The sequence below is a fragment of the Dermacentor variabilis genome, chromosome 9, assembly GCF_050947875.1.
Source record: "Dermacentor variabilis isolate Ectoservices chromosome 9, ASM5094787v1, whole genome shotgun sequence".
Lineage (NCBI taxonomy): Eukaryota > Metazoa > Arthropoda > Arachnida > Ixodida > Ixodidae > Dermacentor > Dermacentor variabilis.
In genome coordinates this window covers 49,932,132-49,949,116 of record NC_134576.1, presented here as the reverse complement: position 1 = coordinate 49,949,116, position 16,985 = coordinate 49,932,132, and the positions used below count along the sequence as shown (strand labels likewise).

The following is a 16,985-nucleotide window of genomic DNA, read 5'->3' as shown; positions in this document are numbered from 1 at the left end:
TACAGGTGTTGAAATCATCCAGGAAACACAGCACTTCACAAAACTGGGCCACTGGCCACAGGTGAATACCAGCAGTGGAGTCAAAAGTGCAGGTTGCAGAATGCGCAGGAAGCTTGACATATTCATCCAGACCCAGCTCGGGCATGTGATGTTCCTCGCTCCCTGCAATGTTCCTAGTACAGTGTTTGCCAGCATTTGGAGCATCACAGCCACATCACAACATCACGGTCTCGCACTGTTTCCTCCCCATTATTTTTGTTTGCATTAACTGCTTTACCCCATAGTCCAACTGCTATTTCCAAGTAATGTGTCATTCCACAAGAGCAGCAAAGACTAAGTAGCATGAATGATCGCTTTATTTATCGATCGGGGTTAACGTTCCGGAGCAATACAAGAGCTGGCAGAGTCTGTAGTGGTGGGCTGTGCATTAAAGAAGTACTGAGGTATATTTTCTAAGTTCTAGGAACTCCACAACATTGTGACATGGAAAGGCATGAGAATTCAGCGGCTCACAAAGCTGAATGCTGAAATGCCACAAATTCTAATATTTCTGCTTCAGTATTGCCCAGCAGTAGCTAACATTACCATATTTGGTGCATGATGGAGTATCAGCATTATTGTACTAGAAATTAATCATTTTTACACACACACACTTCTGGACTATGTTATACTACGGTCAAAAAGTGCAGTGTGTTTATAACAGGGTTCCTTATGCTAAATATCTGACAGTAACCATATCTCACAGTATAGGATGATTTTACACATTCAAAGTGCATAACGCGGAAGACAGCTGTCATCAACTTGTTATTGTTATATATGGTGTTGTAAAAGGTGAATTGTGCTTAAAATGTGAAGGAAGCCTTATTCCTTGGGTGAGAGCACATTTAAAAGCCTGGACAATGTGCAGAATATTTTGCAATCCTCTGGATATTTTAACAATATTTACCAGATTATCTATACAGCCAGTGCACCTCAAGCCAGATAATAACAATTGGAGTCTTCACCAGCACCCATTATTTGTCCTGGAAACAAGTGACATAACTGCACCATGCCTTTCCAGCAGCCATGGTTCAGTGTGCACAAGTGTTACATCCGGAATGCAGACACAAAATGTTTGCTAGTTTTCTTTTTTCTTTAATGGATAACTCACTCACTATGACATAATGCATCAATTCTTTAAGTGCATAACAAATGTAATCACAAAATTTTAACATGATCAAATTCAAAATGGGCGTCAAGTGCCGCACAACTTCGTATGTTCAAAAGCGGGACTACCCATTATGCCCCGGAAATAAGAGGTGGTGGTAGCATGGCACGCCACTGTATGGCATACCTGCCTCCCTTATTTAATAAGCGCAACATTTGGTACTTTTAATGCCAAAATGACAGGCAGATACAAGTATCACTTCTGACGTAACACATGTTGACGATAACATTCTGCTGGCTGGAAATGACTAGCATGCCCAGCCTACTTTCTCAAAAGAGGCTCCTAAGTTGAGTAAAAGTGTCATAAATAGCACGCTCCATTTGGAACCTATAGCTACAGCACCATTACACTCATTGAGGTCTCATAGGAAGTCATTATAGATAAAGCTAATTGCTCCAGCTATAATTTGCTGAAGCAGATCTAATAAAACTGCAACTGTAGCACAGGCTAAATGTATGCTCAAACTCCATCACTGAACATCACAGTCAATTTTAAGGAGGAAGAGGAACTAGTAAGGCTGAACCACAAACAAAACATGTTCAACACAATTTTGGTGCGGGCACAGGCCAGCGTGGACAGATGGCAAATTTCCTTAATTTCTATAAATTGCAAGATTTGGCATAATTTTGAGAATGGCAGAACCAGGACTTGCCACCCAACACATCACACATTAAAGCCTAAGATTGTTGTGTAAACATTAACAATAAGCTCTCCTTTAGACTTTAGAAAAGCTTATTATTATTATTATTATTATTATTATTATTATTGTTATTATTATTATTATTATTATTATTATTGTTTGAGTTTACCAAGACATTTTCTCTTGGTAGGCAAATGGCCCATGGCCTGTGGGGTAATTTGCACAGTTACTTGCTTGTTGTCTTGATTAGGAGACCATCGTCTGTGCTATTTTCTTGTCTTTTGTTAGGCAAAACACTTCCAGTATTGGTGATAGTTATCTGGAAACAGAAGCTTTGGTGCCAAGCAAATGCACATCACACTGTTCCTGATGGTGTAGCAGTGACACTATCTTGTGCTGGACGACGCCTGCCAACACCGAAAATGAATGAAAAAACTTGTTTGTTATTGCTCATGCTCTAAATGTCATACTCTTCCACCTGTCATCTCAACACATGATGGCTGCAAAAGCCAACAAAACGAAATCACAAGTGAGCTCTCACTTTAAAAGGGCCACCCTTACAAAGACTCGATCTATTAAAGCTGCATTAAATCTCCTGGCAACCTCTGGCCAAGACTAAGGAGTCAACAAAACATCTTAAAAACCTGGAAGGAGGCCTTTAAAGGTCACCTGCAACAAAACTTCACTTTGGTTTAATTGCTTACAAATGAGTAGTACCTGCGATTGAAGCAACCTTGGCAAAGCTACAGGGCTGTTGTTGTCTATTTTTCTAATTAGCAGCCTTAAGGTGGCACCTAATCAGACACCTGGTGCACCTGGTGGTTAGTGAACATGACTCCAATCCCAGCATGCTGCCTCAGAGGTCTTTCAGAGTGCTGCTCTGGGTCAGGCATCTCTCCTTGCGAGCAGTAACAGTGCCTGTTTATTATTCCTTTCTATTCTGTATCAGTATCAGAAACACCTGTTTCTGAAAGCTTTCAGTGATTCCTTCACTTGTAATTCAAACAAAATTTTGCATTGAAGCTGCTGTGTATCTGTACTAACTGGAGCTAGGCATTTTACACCATCTGAGACTTCTTGCACTTGCAGTTGACTTTTAGAGGCCAATTACAAAACAAATTTCTTATAAATCAGTAGTGTATAACACAATGGAGCTCATGGCAATGCCACGGTGTGGTGATTGTATAGTTTTCCTCTTAGTAACCTTTAACACAGCGCTTAAACAGACAATGGAAGCACCTGGTTTTCACTATGACATAAGTCCCAGCACGTAGCCTTTGAGATGCACTCTAGGTCATGCCTCACTTTCGGAGAGCCCCCCGGCAGCATTTTTTTTCAATTTCAGTATCAAAAATGGCTATTTTTGCGAGCTTTTCATAATGCTTCTGCTCGTATCTCAAATTATGCATGAAGGCTCCTCCATATTTACAGTAACTGGGCTTTTTTAGCGGCCCAAAATTTTATTGCAGTTGGCCTTCAGGGCACAATGAATGAAGATGAAGGGTAAATGATGAAACATTTTTGCAGTTTATGTAATTAAAGGTACTGTTCACCTATAATGCAGAAGGAGTGCATCAAGAAAATCACACTTGCAGTGAAGCCATCAAATAAGAGAAACTGAATGATGTACAACTCAGCAAAATTCTCAAGCATACATCAATGTTAACTTTAGAATTGAAATGATAATAAACAACTTACTGGTTAAAAAATAACAAAATTGCTATTCTTTTAGATTCTGCTTATGCTGCTTGTCAATAAGACAGAACTTCCTGGTGCAAGTAATCAGCCCCAACTCTGTAGGCAATCCAGCATGTCAAGCTCCAGGAGCTATAAGAGACTATGGCATAGAAGATTGTTATCCGAATTTGGACAAATGCTTTACCTCGCGCACCAAACACATAACAAGCTATGTGTTACATTATTATTATGACATTTTGCAGGACATCTGCAGGAACAGATTCATTGAAAGGTATTGTAGTCGCTCAAGCGTGTCCTCAATTTTGAAGAAGAGGTGCCAGAGGGCACGACAACAGGCACTGCGAAGGTATGACAACAGATCACAGTCACACACAAGCAGCACATTCACTACACTTGGGCATGATCCGATTTGTGCTCGCGCAGTTCCTTCCTAGTGTCAAACGTCTTGGGACACAGGTGGCACTGAAAGAGGCATCTAGGAATGTCGAGCATCCACTCTTTCTTGCGGCCCTTGAGATGACACTTGGGGTGCACCGTCAGCGCTTCCACGCACGAACACACCACAGGACAGACGGGGCACTTGTAGTCGGACGATGGGTCACAGTGACTTCTCATGTGGACTGCCAAGGGGCTTTGCTCGCTAAACATAGTAGGGCACAGACTACTCTTGGGCAAGCGGCATGACTGACCTTCAGCGCAGAGGTGTGCCTGCAGCGACTCCGTTGAGGGAAACTTAGCCTGACACTGGTGGCAGCTGCGTTCAATATTCCAGGCTGTGGAGCTGTCAATGCTGAACTCATCGCTTAGTGTTCCAGTAACAGCATGCTGTTCCATTAGAACAGGCTCGATGGACTCTCCACTGCAACTTCCAGATGCTATACGCTGCACCTCGGGGAGGACCACACCTTGTTCGACTACCCCTAACCTGGTTTCGAGCAGAGATTCTTCATGAGATGCCTCCGAGATCTCTGCAGTAGGCACCATGTTCTGGTAGAGGTAATGACTTTGCAAGTGAAGCTGCAGCTCTTTCAGTGAACAAATGCGTTCTGGACAGAGGTGGCACATGTAGATATAACCCTGGTCACTCGTTTCCATTTGCCACACTTGCGTAATGTGTTCTTGTTTTGGTGACCTGAGGGCGGTGGTTGCTGGAAAAGTTTAACAGCTGAGTCAAGAAACTGCACTGGCACATTCAATTTTGGTGGAAGACATGTCATGGTCACAGATTGCGAGCAAAAGTTCAGGAATATAATTCAGAACTCGGTAGTCCAGTTAAAGCCGCGAGTGTCTGCAAAGTCTGTGAAAGCCAGGGGGCTTCCTGCTGAGAAGAAGAGAAAGAAAGATAACACCATCTCGCCACGTAATGCATGCTTGCAAAGTAGATAACGAGTCATAGCGCGTAATCTCCATGGCCACAAGGCCATCTCTGAGCCAAGTAACCCACACATAAAGGTAGGCTTGTGTGAATATCCAGTATTTACAAATATCTGATTTAATATTGTGCTATCCAGTATTCGCTGCCGTTGGAATTTTAGTATTTGTAACTATCGACGTATTCAAAATAAGCAAACATAACCTGCACAATTGACAATTTTAGTTTCAGTGCGCTAGTCACTCTGCCATTGACATGGTTTGTAGCTGGCACAAGCCCAAGAAAAATGTATTACCTGTTTGATTAATCTAACACCTGCTTGATTAATCCAACAGCTTCACGTCTAGGCAAATTTTTTTTGCTGAATCAATGCATGACAGTGACTAAAATTTCAGACCCGCTATAGTGTCTCATTCGATTTTTTGGACATTATACGCATGCAAAATGTGTAGAAAATTTGGTTTCACAGATAACTAGAAGCAGTGATGTGATAGCTGGCAAATATAACACGCCGTAAGCCTTATACTGTTTTGTGTGGCGTTTGTTTCTGCGAACATTTGTAGGTGCGACCGAGCAATATCCTTGCGAGAAGTAAATAAGCATAAGTGATATTCGTTCGTGGAAGTTCTGCCTCCAGGTAGTGAACTAGAAAGACTTGGCTTTTCTTCCACATCTTACATATTCGTAATTCGCCACTGCTCTCTACAGAAATAACTCCTCAGCTGCAATGCATCCAGAAATCTCCTAGGTAAGGCAAAGGTGCTGACACGCAGTGGGTCCCCTCGAAGCAGCCCCTGAATACCAGCAATACAGTGTGTCTGTTCAATTCACACATTCTTAGGCCAATACTCCTGCACCAGTTCAGGCTGGCACATTTGCATCACCAGCCTCAAATCTCTGGGGCAACCTCACAGAGATGCGCTGCAGTTCTCACTTTAAAATAAAGAATTGCAAGCTTTAACTTCCTGGGGCCACATATTGGGCAATGAGAAACACCTGTACTGGAGGACTACAAATCAATTTTGACCACCCACAGTTCTCTAATGTGCATGAGAAGCCTCATAGAAGCATTTCAGTATAAAACGCTTTCGCAGCTCTTTGTCGTGAACAATTCCACCGATTCAGCTCGACAGCATGGACATGGCCGGTCAGTCACACTAGAGCCCTGCACGGGCCCAGGATTTTGGGTTAGCCTGGGCCTGGGCCGGGCTTGGCCATCCGAAGCATTCTTCGGTGGCCCCGGAATGGCCCTGGGCTTGAAGACGCAGGCCTGGGCTGGGCTCGGGCTTGAAGCCACAGGCCCAGGCTGGACTCGGGCCTGCTTATCAAAGAGCCGAAGGCGTGCCTTCAAGCACACGTGGACATTATGCATTGCATGGTCCAAGGCATTTTGTGCCAAGTTAGAGTGACATGGGCAAAGAGCTGGCTCTTAGTATACTTTAGCGAAGAAAATAGAAAAACAGAAGTTATTTTTTTGTCTTTTTTGCAAAAACTAACGTTGTTTCTGCGTATCAAGAAATAAATCATCCAAAACCCGCTTTTCAAACAAGTGGAATCATTCCCCACCTGCGGCAAGTTGTTTTTTCATACACTTTCATTTCCATTAATTTATCTTTTCTTCATTTCATTTATTAAACACAAGTAATTTCCCCTATGTTGTCAGAGTTTGTTGGCTTCTTATGATGTGACTAATAAAAATTGGGCCCCTTGGTTAACCCCTTTCCTCTCTTTTATAGCAGAAGTTAGTATGCCATGGCAGCCAAACCTTCTCAACTTGTTTATTGCATCATTTTCTATTGTTATAACAGCTTCCATGAGGTGGAAGTTGAAGTGCCGTGGGCTCAACGTGTTGATGGTACTGTTTCTGTGGCTACAATGCGTTCCAAGTTGCTATCATGATGATTAAGTGATTATTAGAATGGCTGTACTATGTAATGTCTTAGTTTTTTTAGCAGTACCCATATCACACAAACATAAACTACACATTACACTAATGACTAATAATCGTAGTGATGCTGCATATTTATGTCACATCCATTGCAAGATGCGCACAATATCACCGCATTGTGATAACGCTATCAGTTCCACCTAACAAGTTTTCTCAGGCATATTGCAAGGGACACCTCTAAGTGTTGAAGTCTATGCAAAACCAAATCACAAGCTTTAAATTGATGGCTCGCAAAGTAATAAGCCCTCACGTTTCTTTTTATCTCAGGCTCACCATTACGCTGTCCAGGCTGTGATACTTTCACATCAGGGTCATCGTCACTTGTTTCAAATGACGGAGGCTCTCGCTCCACAGTGATCAAGACTGGGGAAAAGAAAGGGGACAGATGTAGACTCACACAGTGAAAAAGCTATTCAACTTCATGGACGAGTGTTACCTACAGGCAACACACCAGAAAAAATCTTTTTCTTGGCGAGTTTCAGTATTGAGTACAAAGTTCCTGCCTAAATGTCTTCAGCCAACACTAAATGACAAGCAGCAAGTGCCATTTGTTGGTTTAGAGCAGGGATTCGAGACATAGAAGAAGAAGCTTGGCATGCGACTCGCTCGCTTTTGAAAACGTGGTCATAGGAGACACCGATCGATGCAAGACTTTCTGCTGCAGTGGTATCACTCACATAATGTAAAGCAAATGCAATGTATACCTAAGGTTCCCATGCACTGAGAGCTGTATGTACACATTCAAAACAAAGCTTTAGATGTATTGGGTGAAGTCCACTACCAATTTTCTGCCTGACATTGCCACCCTAGTGCTCAAAAACATTTTGCAAAATATTTTTTGTTTTCCTCATTTATGCAGATTTTCAGTACATTTTGTCCATTTAATTGGAAAATATTTTTTTCTTTTTGAAATATTCATGTCTTGCTCTTAAAAGGAAGCTTTTGCTCGGGGGCTCCGATCTAAATACATGTAAAAGGAGAATTTGTTTTTCTCGGCAACCACTGCATCAAACATGACGACGTTTGTCGCATTTAAAAGAAAAACAAGATATAGTGGCTGTTGGTTTCCAATTTTTGGTTTAGATCGTCAATTTTTTATTGAAAATTGACTAAAATCGAAAATTTTCAGGAAATGAAACTATCAAGTTTATGACTCTGTAACTCAGCAACGAAAAATGATAATACAATTCTGTGAATTCCATCTAATAGTACATTTAAAGCAGACAAAATTCAATTGTTATATACGAATCTCAAAAACTTAGTAATGTAGAAATACAGCTTTTGCAAAGCCCTTGTAAACAACGTAATGAATTCCCATAATATATAAAATGACAAATCGAATTTGTCCGCTTTCAATGATCTAATGGATGCCGTTTACAGAACTGCAATATCTGTTCTTGATGCAGAGCTATGAATCTGTAAACTTCTGGCTTCTATTTTTTTCAAACTTTCGAATTTTCAAAACTTGTTTTAACAAAATTAAGGCCCTAAATCAAAATTCCAATTCCAACAGTCACTAGAATATAACTTTCTCTTTTAAATGCATCAAATTTCATTAAAATCAGCCCAGGGGTTATCTCAGAAAAATGTTTTTGTGTTTTACATGTATTTGAATAGGCCACGTCGGAGTTGGGTCCGAGCTAAAGCTTCCTTTTAAAGGGTTAACGAAGAATTTATGCATGGTCTTCTGCCAGCATATTCACATGTCTAAGAAGACATATGGGAACACTGTGCAATGCAAGCTTTTTTTTCTTTAATTTTCCCACTAGTGACAGACGTGGCGGCCTCCAACAGCAAGCAGTCTTAAACACTCAATGTAGCATTTATCTTTCATGTGGTATCTCCCTATTACTTTCAGCTGTATTGATGCCCATGTTGGCCCACTGGTTAAGGCAACCTGCTTCTGACTATGATGTCACGACTTTAATTCCCAGTCACAGAGGCTGCATTCTGATAGTGACAGAATGCAAAAATGCTCATTACTTAGATTTAGGTGCCCCCCCAACAGTCCAAAGTAACCCGGGCCCTGAATTATGACATCCCTTATAAGCCGCTCTGTGGCTTCAGAATAGTAAACAGCACAACTTTGATTTGTGCACTAAACTCCATAACTTCCCTTCTTGTAACAATCATACAGCTAGCACTTGGGAAGTACTAGGAGAATGCCAGCAAACTTGAAAGTAGAAAAAATCGAGAAGCAGACATAGACAAAATCGAGAAGCAGATATAAAGCGACAGGAAGGTGGATGGTCCAGCCACCTACCTTCCTGTCGCTTTGTTTGTCTGCTTCTCGATTTTTTCTACTTGCAAGTTTGCTGGCATTCTCCTAGTATAACCATGCACCAACTAGCCCAACAAGCCACTCCCTTGGGAAGTACTGCCTGAGAGGGCGGTCTATTTCGCTGAGATCAGTAGACAAGGAGCAAGTTTTATTTGAACTGCTGCAGTGGTAGTTCTCAAAAGCCATCATCATTCAAATTGCTTTGTGACTGCATGCATGTGTCAATGCTTTTCCTGGGGAGTTTATTGGCCAGAAATGATAAAAAAACAAAAAATAATTTAATACAGTTTTTTTAATTGGGGTAGCTTGATTGCAGCCCCACAGGAGTGAGTGTTTCAGCAAGGAGAAGCCCAGCTCATCTTCGAAAAAAGCGATACAAACAGTGTAGACGAGCTCAGCCCTTTACAGTAAGGAGTTGGTTGAGAAGACTGACATGGCTCAAGGTCTAGAAATGGCTGTGGATTACACAATGAGCAGCCTTACTGTGAAACCAGAGCAAGAGCTAGCCATTGGCCCAGCAAACATTCCAATTTCTTTGGAGTCATTGTGAAATATAAATTTAAGCACGTTGTGCCTAGATATTGAAAGTTGTAATCATTTAAGCAAGCTTTCCCTGAAGGCTTTGTCGATTTGTTTCTGTGTTCTTGAAATTTTTGCTATTATTACCCATGTTGTAAATATAATGAGCATGAGAGCCTATGCTCTGCAGTTGTTTGGCACATTTGAAAACTTGTTAGATTTAATGATTTATGGCTCCCATCTCACTGTCTGCACGGCCATTGGCGAAAGGAGGGCATCAAACACTTTGATTCCCATCACCTGGCAGCTGCGGATTTCAGAGTCACCACAGAGTGCATCACAAATATGCATAAGAGCCTAATTTCAACAACATGAGTGAAAAGAACTTGACAGTGATAAAGAAGGCTATAGTACCTATTTGCTCAGCGTGAACTTCAGGGCCTCTGCTTGGAAGATCCTCTGGACTGACACTGCCAGCAGTATTTCTTGGGCTTTCTAGTGGCACCTGTATGTCCTGGGGTCCTACATAGTCGTCAAGAAAGGCTATCATCACTGATGAATTAATATAATACGCTTCATACATAACAGGCAATCCTACAAAGGCTAGAGTCATTTGCTCAAGATTGCAACCAAGAAGCAGTGTGTCACATATCAAAGAAAGATAAAGCTATGCGTCAATGTCATTTGATGTAACATCAAAGTCCATACTTTTAAGTCACAAGATATTGCATAGTTATTACACTAGAGGCATCAAACATCTGAATCTACTGGCCACCGAACCATAGTAGCTCATGGCCAACCTGAGCTAAAATAATCTGCCACAAGACTGCCAAACAAAAACAAAAAATAAATAAAAAGGCTCAGTTTCAAGCTTACCATCACAAGCTGTATGCACTAAAGATAGGTAGATCTACCAGATATATACAGAATGGAGAAACAAAGTCGCAGCTTGACGTATTGAGTAAGAACCCTAAACATGCAAGCAAATAATGACACAAAAGGCAAAAACAAAGATAAAAAGTAAAAAGAAAATAAGTCGGGAACCATAATTTGTATCTTTCTTGGTCGTTTAATATCGTCTCTTCCACTATGAGGCCATTCTCAATAGAAACAGCACATTCTAAGATGTGAAGGCAAGTGACAAAAGAAAAGATATCTGCCTCAAAAACAGTTGACGCAACTACTACAAAACAGGGCTTTAGGAACAAATCCAGGCAGCACAGAGTGAGAAACGCAGAAAAAAAGTAAGACACAACAGACACAAACTGACTTTGGCAGTTTTCCTGTATATTTTTCTCAGTCCTGCCTAAATTTTCACCATAATATCATGCTCCATAATACCTGTAACCAACTATATACCATCTTACTTGCTTATTTGATACACAACCTTGCCCATGAATAATATATCTGATACTTACAAGATGCAAATATCAAAACAAGAACACATACACACATTTTCCTTCAGTGATTCTGTCATAGATGAGCCCATAAAGAGTCCTTTGTAGCAACTAAAAATACAAGTATAAGAAAAATACTGATGGACCACCACAGTTCAGAAACTGTACAGTTCCACCTCTTTATAACAAAGCCACATTTGGCATTAAAAATAGCTTAATTCTTTCTGATATTCGCTATAAACATGTATTTGTCACACTGTAATAGTGGTGAGACAATTTTTCATTTGCTTTGTTACATCAAATAATTAATTATAACTAACAATCTGTTATATTTGATATTTCTTTATATCCATGTTCGTTGAGGTTTGACTGTGCAAGGCACAATGTGGTGCTGGCTCTCAGTAAGCCCCGCAAGGGATATTTCACTGCGTTTCATCCGTCACTGTACAGTCCAGCAGCAGACACAAGTGATGAGCACCTCCGACACTCTCTGGAAGCACAGGATGGACAGAGGGCAGGATACCTTCGAGAGAAAGAAGAAATTGTAAAGCAGAGGCACGTAACTAGACTTTAAAGCTATTGCGGCCCTATTCATTGATTTGTGCAACACGCTTGGTGATATCTTGGTTGAGATTAAGGCATGGAAACTGACAGGTCATGCAATGCATGTTTGAGTGACACGTTTGAGTGACACTGACATTACATGGTGGTCTGTCAGAGTGATAGAATGAGTGTAAAGGGGAAGAAAAGGGCCTGATGGATTAGGCAGTGGGATTAGAAAGTGTGCAGGCATAGTATGTACACAGCCAGAGTGTAACGGAGACTGAGTGTAACTGGAGAGACGGAGTGTAATGGAGATCACTGAGAAAGGACTTTATCCTGCAATTAAAGAGGTACTGACAGAAAATTTGTCTTGTCAGTATTCCTTTATTAGATACGCCTCAGCCCAGTAATTGCGCTGTGGAGCCTCAATTCCCCGAGAACACAACAAATAATTATGTTGCCTTTTATTGCGACCAGTTCAAAATGCACTCAACTGCAGCACGGCTTTAGACAAGACAAAGGATAACCATCACAGCATCGAAACCTGTTGCAGCGTCTTGTGGTACGAGATACCACTGACGTGCACATGCATTTAGACCATGCAGCCAAAAGCCGACTCCAACATTCGACAGGAAAAGAGAACAGAGTACTTCCTTGTGGGTTTCCAATAGAAGTGAACAAGTGGAAGGGCCAATTCAGCAACTTTTGACTAATCATTGTATGGTCTTCAACCACAGCACCGAGCTGACTGGCCAGTTCGTAACTTGTTTGTGATACGATGTGACTGCTACACCCACTTTTTGGCTGCCTGCCAACTTTCCTTTCTCACGGCTTAAGCTACACAGCACGTGGGAGACACTTTCAGTAGCTGATATAAAAGGTGCTGTGATTTATTATTTGTGACGCTCTAAAAAAACCTGGGCTTTAATACTGTAGTTATGGAGTTGACAACTACCTAGACAAGGAAAGAAAAGAATAAAAGACACAAAATTTTCATGTCAGTAATCATTTAACACAAGTAAGCTGATGATGGTGGTGATGACTGTGCATTTTCCCCCTGTCTACATGGCAAAGCAGCTGCTTTCTTGACTACTGTAAGCAACTGAAGGCGCCGCACTTTCTAAAGGCACTTTCTAACTTAAACGTCTATTAGTCCAGGCACATTTCAGCAGTTCTGAGGCAGCTGCTGCTACCCAGAGAGACTTAAATATGCAGCCATTTCCATTTGTACAAGCAAAACCTGCCAGTGCTGCCGTTGCTAAGGTTACGATGCCTTGTGGTGAGATCATGCAGGTCTTAATATTCTAGCAGAGAACCTGCAGCACGGACTACAATTGTTCCAGTGTCTTGTTTAATAACCTCTCTATAAATAGGAAGAAAAATTATGGGCCAATCTATTTAGACTTAGTTTAAACTGCTCACCTAGTGCGTAAAAGAATTTCCATAGAGTCAAATGCCTCTGCAACAAAATGACGTGTATAACAAAGAATTACTTATGTTGCGGCCAAATTCCTATTTTTTGTATGTATTGTGAAAACCTCAACAACGAAGACCACTAAAACAAATGTGCCTGTAAAATGAAGAAATTTAGAATGGCGCTGCCAGTGCCCTCTGAAGAAGCCACTAAAGCTTCACTCGGCGCTAACACAAATGACAGTGCAAGCAATGCATCTGATGAGCGTGCAATGTCAGTGTGTGTTAGGCCCTGCTGCCCCGTTCCAGGAATTACGTAACTTGTCCACAGCTTGTTTTAACACAGCAGTGGGTGCGACGGCTGATGAATACATCACAGTTGATGACGACATGATGATGTAATTGTAACTGATGACCAACAACGTCTTTAAATTCATCTACGGTGGAAAGGACACTAATGCCAAGAAACGGTAACGGTAATGAAAAGCCTGTTAAAGAACCAAGGATTTCGATGGCAAGGGAGGCGGTAGCAGCATTCAACGATCTGCAGCTTTACCTTGCGCAGCTATGAAGTTTGGCCATGGAACATGCCCTGAATCTCGGTGCCATTAGGTCGGTTGCAGTTGCAAATTCGGTCAGACGAAGCATGCACACACACAAAAAATTCTACTATGATACTGCCTAATGTGAACTTTGAGCGCAGCTGCTTAGATGTTCAAAATTTGTGATATACTGCGTCAAAGAATTTGATTCTGAACAACAGGGTCCTCTTGATGGCAGCGCTGAGCCTCTGCTCAGGCAGCTTGTTTAGCAGCAGTGGCAGACGGAGCGTTTCCCCTGGTTGCATCACTCATTGTTCGGGAAGAATGTGTGAGCACGGGAACACATGGCATGTGTGGAGTGCATTCTCTAGCAGTGGTGCACTGGCAAAGTGGCGCATGCACAGCAGATCCGAGGCACATGGCAGCACTTCGTTTCCATAGCATTCGCCGCATGCCTGGTTGCTGCCCTTGATCATGTCTCATATGGCACTTCGCTTTCTTCCTTGCCCTTTTGCCATACTCTCCTCCTCTACTTATTGCTGCACCCTCCTCCTCCGTTTTCTTCCTCGCACTCTCTTCGCTATTTCCGTATTTCATCCGCCGCTGTGCTTCGCGCTTGGCTCTTCCATCCTTCGCTGCACTCATTCGCTCAGTTACGAGGGACACCGACGGACGTCGATGCTCAATGCAGGAACGGGCGCCTAAGAGCGGCACTCTAAAGAGTGACTTATTTCCCTAAGTCTGTCTCAAATTCATGTTAAATGAACACTTTCTCTTGCTGGACATGCTTAGAAAGCTATATTGTTAGCAATGCGGTGAGCAATTTTTATAATGAAATGACTTGAAAATCATGAGCCATTCCACCCTCCGAAGGTGGATGACCAGCAAAGCTCTGTAGAACACGACACGGAGGTGACACAGAATTTTGAACATAGGTACAGACTCATTTACCCCGATTTTTATATACATTTGCATGGATGATGGGACCGTCGCCCCGAGGAGCCGAAGGAAACTAGACACGCGTGATGTTTCGGCAGGACTGCCACCATGGGAGGGTGGAAAGAAAGGAAAGGAGACATGCAAGTGCTTGGAACGCCGGCAGAGACAGGGCGGTGCAAACGTAAACATGGCCGACCCAGGTCAAAGTGTAGTATCTGTTCTTATCAGCTTAATATGCGACACGGGTTGTAGTTGGACTCAAGATATTAAACTCATTTTTGCAAATTGGCAGAGTGCTTGAAGCCTGCTTCACCTCTGCCGCGGGTCGGCCTGGTATTGCACTATCTCCGGGACCAGCCCACTGTTTTTGGTCTAGAGACATCGATCTGCTGGAAACTAGCGATATACAGCTTCACTGTAGTAACAAAGGATTTCGGAGGTCCCCAAGCAGTTAAAGACTTTCAATTGTATATTGTTTGTTACAGAACTATCCAAGAATGAAGATTGTGAGTGGAAAGTTGATGAAGACATGCAAAGCCATTTGCTGGAGCTTTAGTGCTTCACCTTACGTGTATGTCACTGCAGAATTCGATCGCGAGTCATCATCAAGCAGCTTCACCAAAGGTTAGAGATAGGAAGCACATGGCACAAATGTGCACATAAACTATCACATGTAAAGGTGCAGGGCACATATGTAAACAAGGTGATGCACTAACCACTCCAGCAAAGACCTTCATCACTTTTCTATGAACAGTTGTCTTTCTTATACACAGCTCCATGACAATGTCTTTCGTTAATCTGCATTTAAAATTTTTTTTATTATTATAACCTGACATCTGTACATGTTCTGTATTTCGTTCCACTCCCTTCTGTAATGCCTTCGGGCCTTGAAGGTACAATAAATAAATAAAAATCAATAAATATCAAGTGTGTGTGCCAGCTATGAGTCATCAGAAAGTGACAACAGCAGTCAACAGAAAACTTCAAGCAGAAGGCAAGTACTCCAAGATAGGAAGCTTCCCGCTGTACACTTCATGTGGTAGGGCAACGCACACAAAAACATGCGAAGTGTAAAGCACGAACAAGAAAAATGTGGTTATACAGACATATGTCAGCACACGTGTCAAAGACTCTGAGAAACAGGAAGCAAAAACACCAAATAGCAATAATAATCTGGACACGAACAGTGACGACAGTAGGTGAACAAAGAGCAGTGCTTGTAAGAAAGCAGTGCAGCTGGGGCGACTTGCACGAATGACTTTATTTGTGGGTTAACTCAACGGCAGTTAGAAAATATGAAAAATTAAGGTCACTGACAAAGTCAAAGCTTAGTATATGACAGGTTTCGCAGTGACCATTAAAAAGTTTCGTTCAATGGCACATCCCTACTTAGCAAGTTGTCCTGCGGTGATTTGCCACAGTTCTGGCCCCGTAACTTACTTCAGAAGAATTAATGTCATTGTCATTACCCTTAACTACTGTCATCACTCATCATGTCATGCAAGTGATAATTCACTTAGGTGGCATTCTTTACTTAACAGCGGGTAAATTTGCACAGGGGTAAACTAGTTAAAACAAGATGTTCCAGGCGTTCCAATGATTGTGTCCGATCATAAAAAATTGAGATTCAGAGCAAATGACCCTTGTGTGTGAATCTGCATTTGCATTATTCCTTAATAGTACTTTGTGCTATCTGCATGACACCCCATTCTGCATTTGTAGCAGGAATGTTTCATTGACTGTCCTATGCTAATGTTGGATTTCAGTAGATTTGTTACTGTACCTTGATACTTGTACAGTAAGATTCAAATTTTAGGTGAGACGTTAAATCGAAACAACTGAAAAATATAAAAAAGACAAGTATTAGGAAGATGCCTCAGACTGGTGTCACTTTAGAAAGACAGATTGTGCTTGCCTTTGCAGAGGAAAGCAAGTCATCATTGGCTGGTGAGGCGGTAGTGCCGATAGCGAGCCTTTCGCAGAAAAGCTGATATGCACTGCTTACACTTGAAAGCACAAGGTACGTACAAACAGACAGCGCTGCACTCAATACAATAAAACATGCATGTGTAGAGAACCTGCTGCAAATGAAAGCAGCCCACACCTTCTCTTCATTGAATGTCACGTTTGTGCACACAAGGATTTCCACAGGCTTTCGAGGCATGGCTCCTTTCCCAAGTGTATCACCTTCTGAACCCGAGCTCCAGGCCAAGGGGCACTTGTGGCCATGGCGATGAACCAATGGGTGCCCAGAAGCAGCGAGAACGGAGCCCACGGCTTTCTATGACTGTAGCAAGTGCTCTACCATGAGACCACGTCTGCGGTGATCAACTAGCCATGATCAATTTCAACATCTAAACTGGAACTAACATTTCTATACATATCTGTAAAGTCTACAAAACCAATTGGATACAAAGACTCTGACTTACATGTTGATGTATGCAAGTGTTGTAGCCATATGGGGACCATCAGCTAAACAGGAACAA

General features: G+C 42.0%; 1 protein-coding gene and 1 pseudogene across 2 annotated transcripts; one reads left to right on the top strand and one right to left on the bottom strand.

The window, feature by feature from the left end:
- Nucleotides 1-335: 335 nt before the first annotated feature.
- LOC142592666 (uncharacterized) lies at nt 336-16,432 on the bottom strand. Of its 2 annotated transcripts, XM_075704232.1 has the most exons (4): nt 16,283-16,432; nt 10,080-11,585; nt 7,139-7,228; nt 336-4,693 (listed from the first exon to the last, which is right to left on the bottom strand). In XM_075704232.1, exons 2-4 carry the CDS (start codon nt 10,276-10,278, stop codon nt 3,933-3,935), a joined length of 1,050 nt encoding a protein of 349 aa, XP_075560347.1. In that variant the 5' UTR covers nt 10,279-11,585; nt 16,283-16,432; the 3' UTR covers nt 336-3,932. The 2 variants fall into 2 exon arrangements, with proteins under 2 accessions (XP_075560347.1, XP_075560346.1); XM_075704231.1 differs by having other exon boundaries at nt 10,080-16,432.
- Nucleotides 14,687-14,866, top strand: LOC142558678 (U2 spliceosomal RNA; annotated as a pseudogene).
- Nucleotides 16,433-16,985: the final 553 nt, after the last annotated feature.

Coding starts and splice junctions, on each gene's coding strand:
- LOC142592666 (XM_075704231.1), bottom strand. CDS start 10,278: ATGACTCTAGCCTTTGTAGGATTGCCTGTTATGTATGAAGCGTATTAT. Junction 7,229..10,079: donor AGTTCACGCTGAGCAAATAG/GTACTATAGCCT, acceptor TCTTTTCCCCAG/TCTTGATCACTGTGGAGCGA. Junction 4,694..7,138: donor ACAGCCTGGACAGCGTAATG/GTGAGCCTGAGA, acceptor AAACTTTTCCAG/CAACCACCGCCCTCAGGTCA.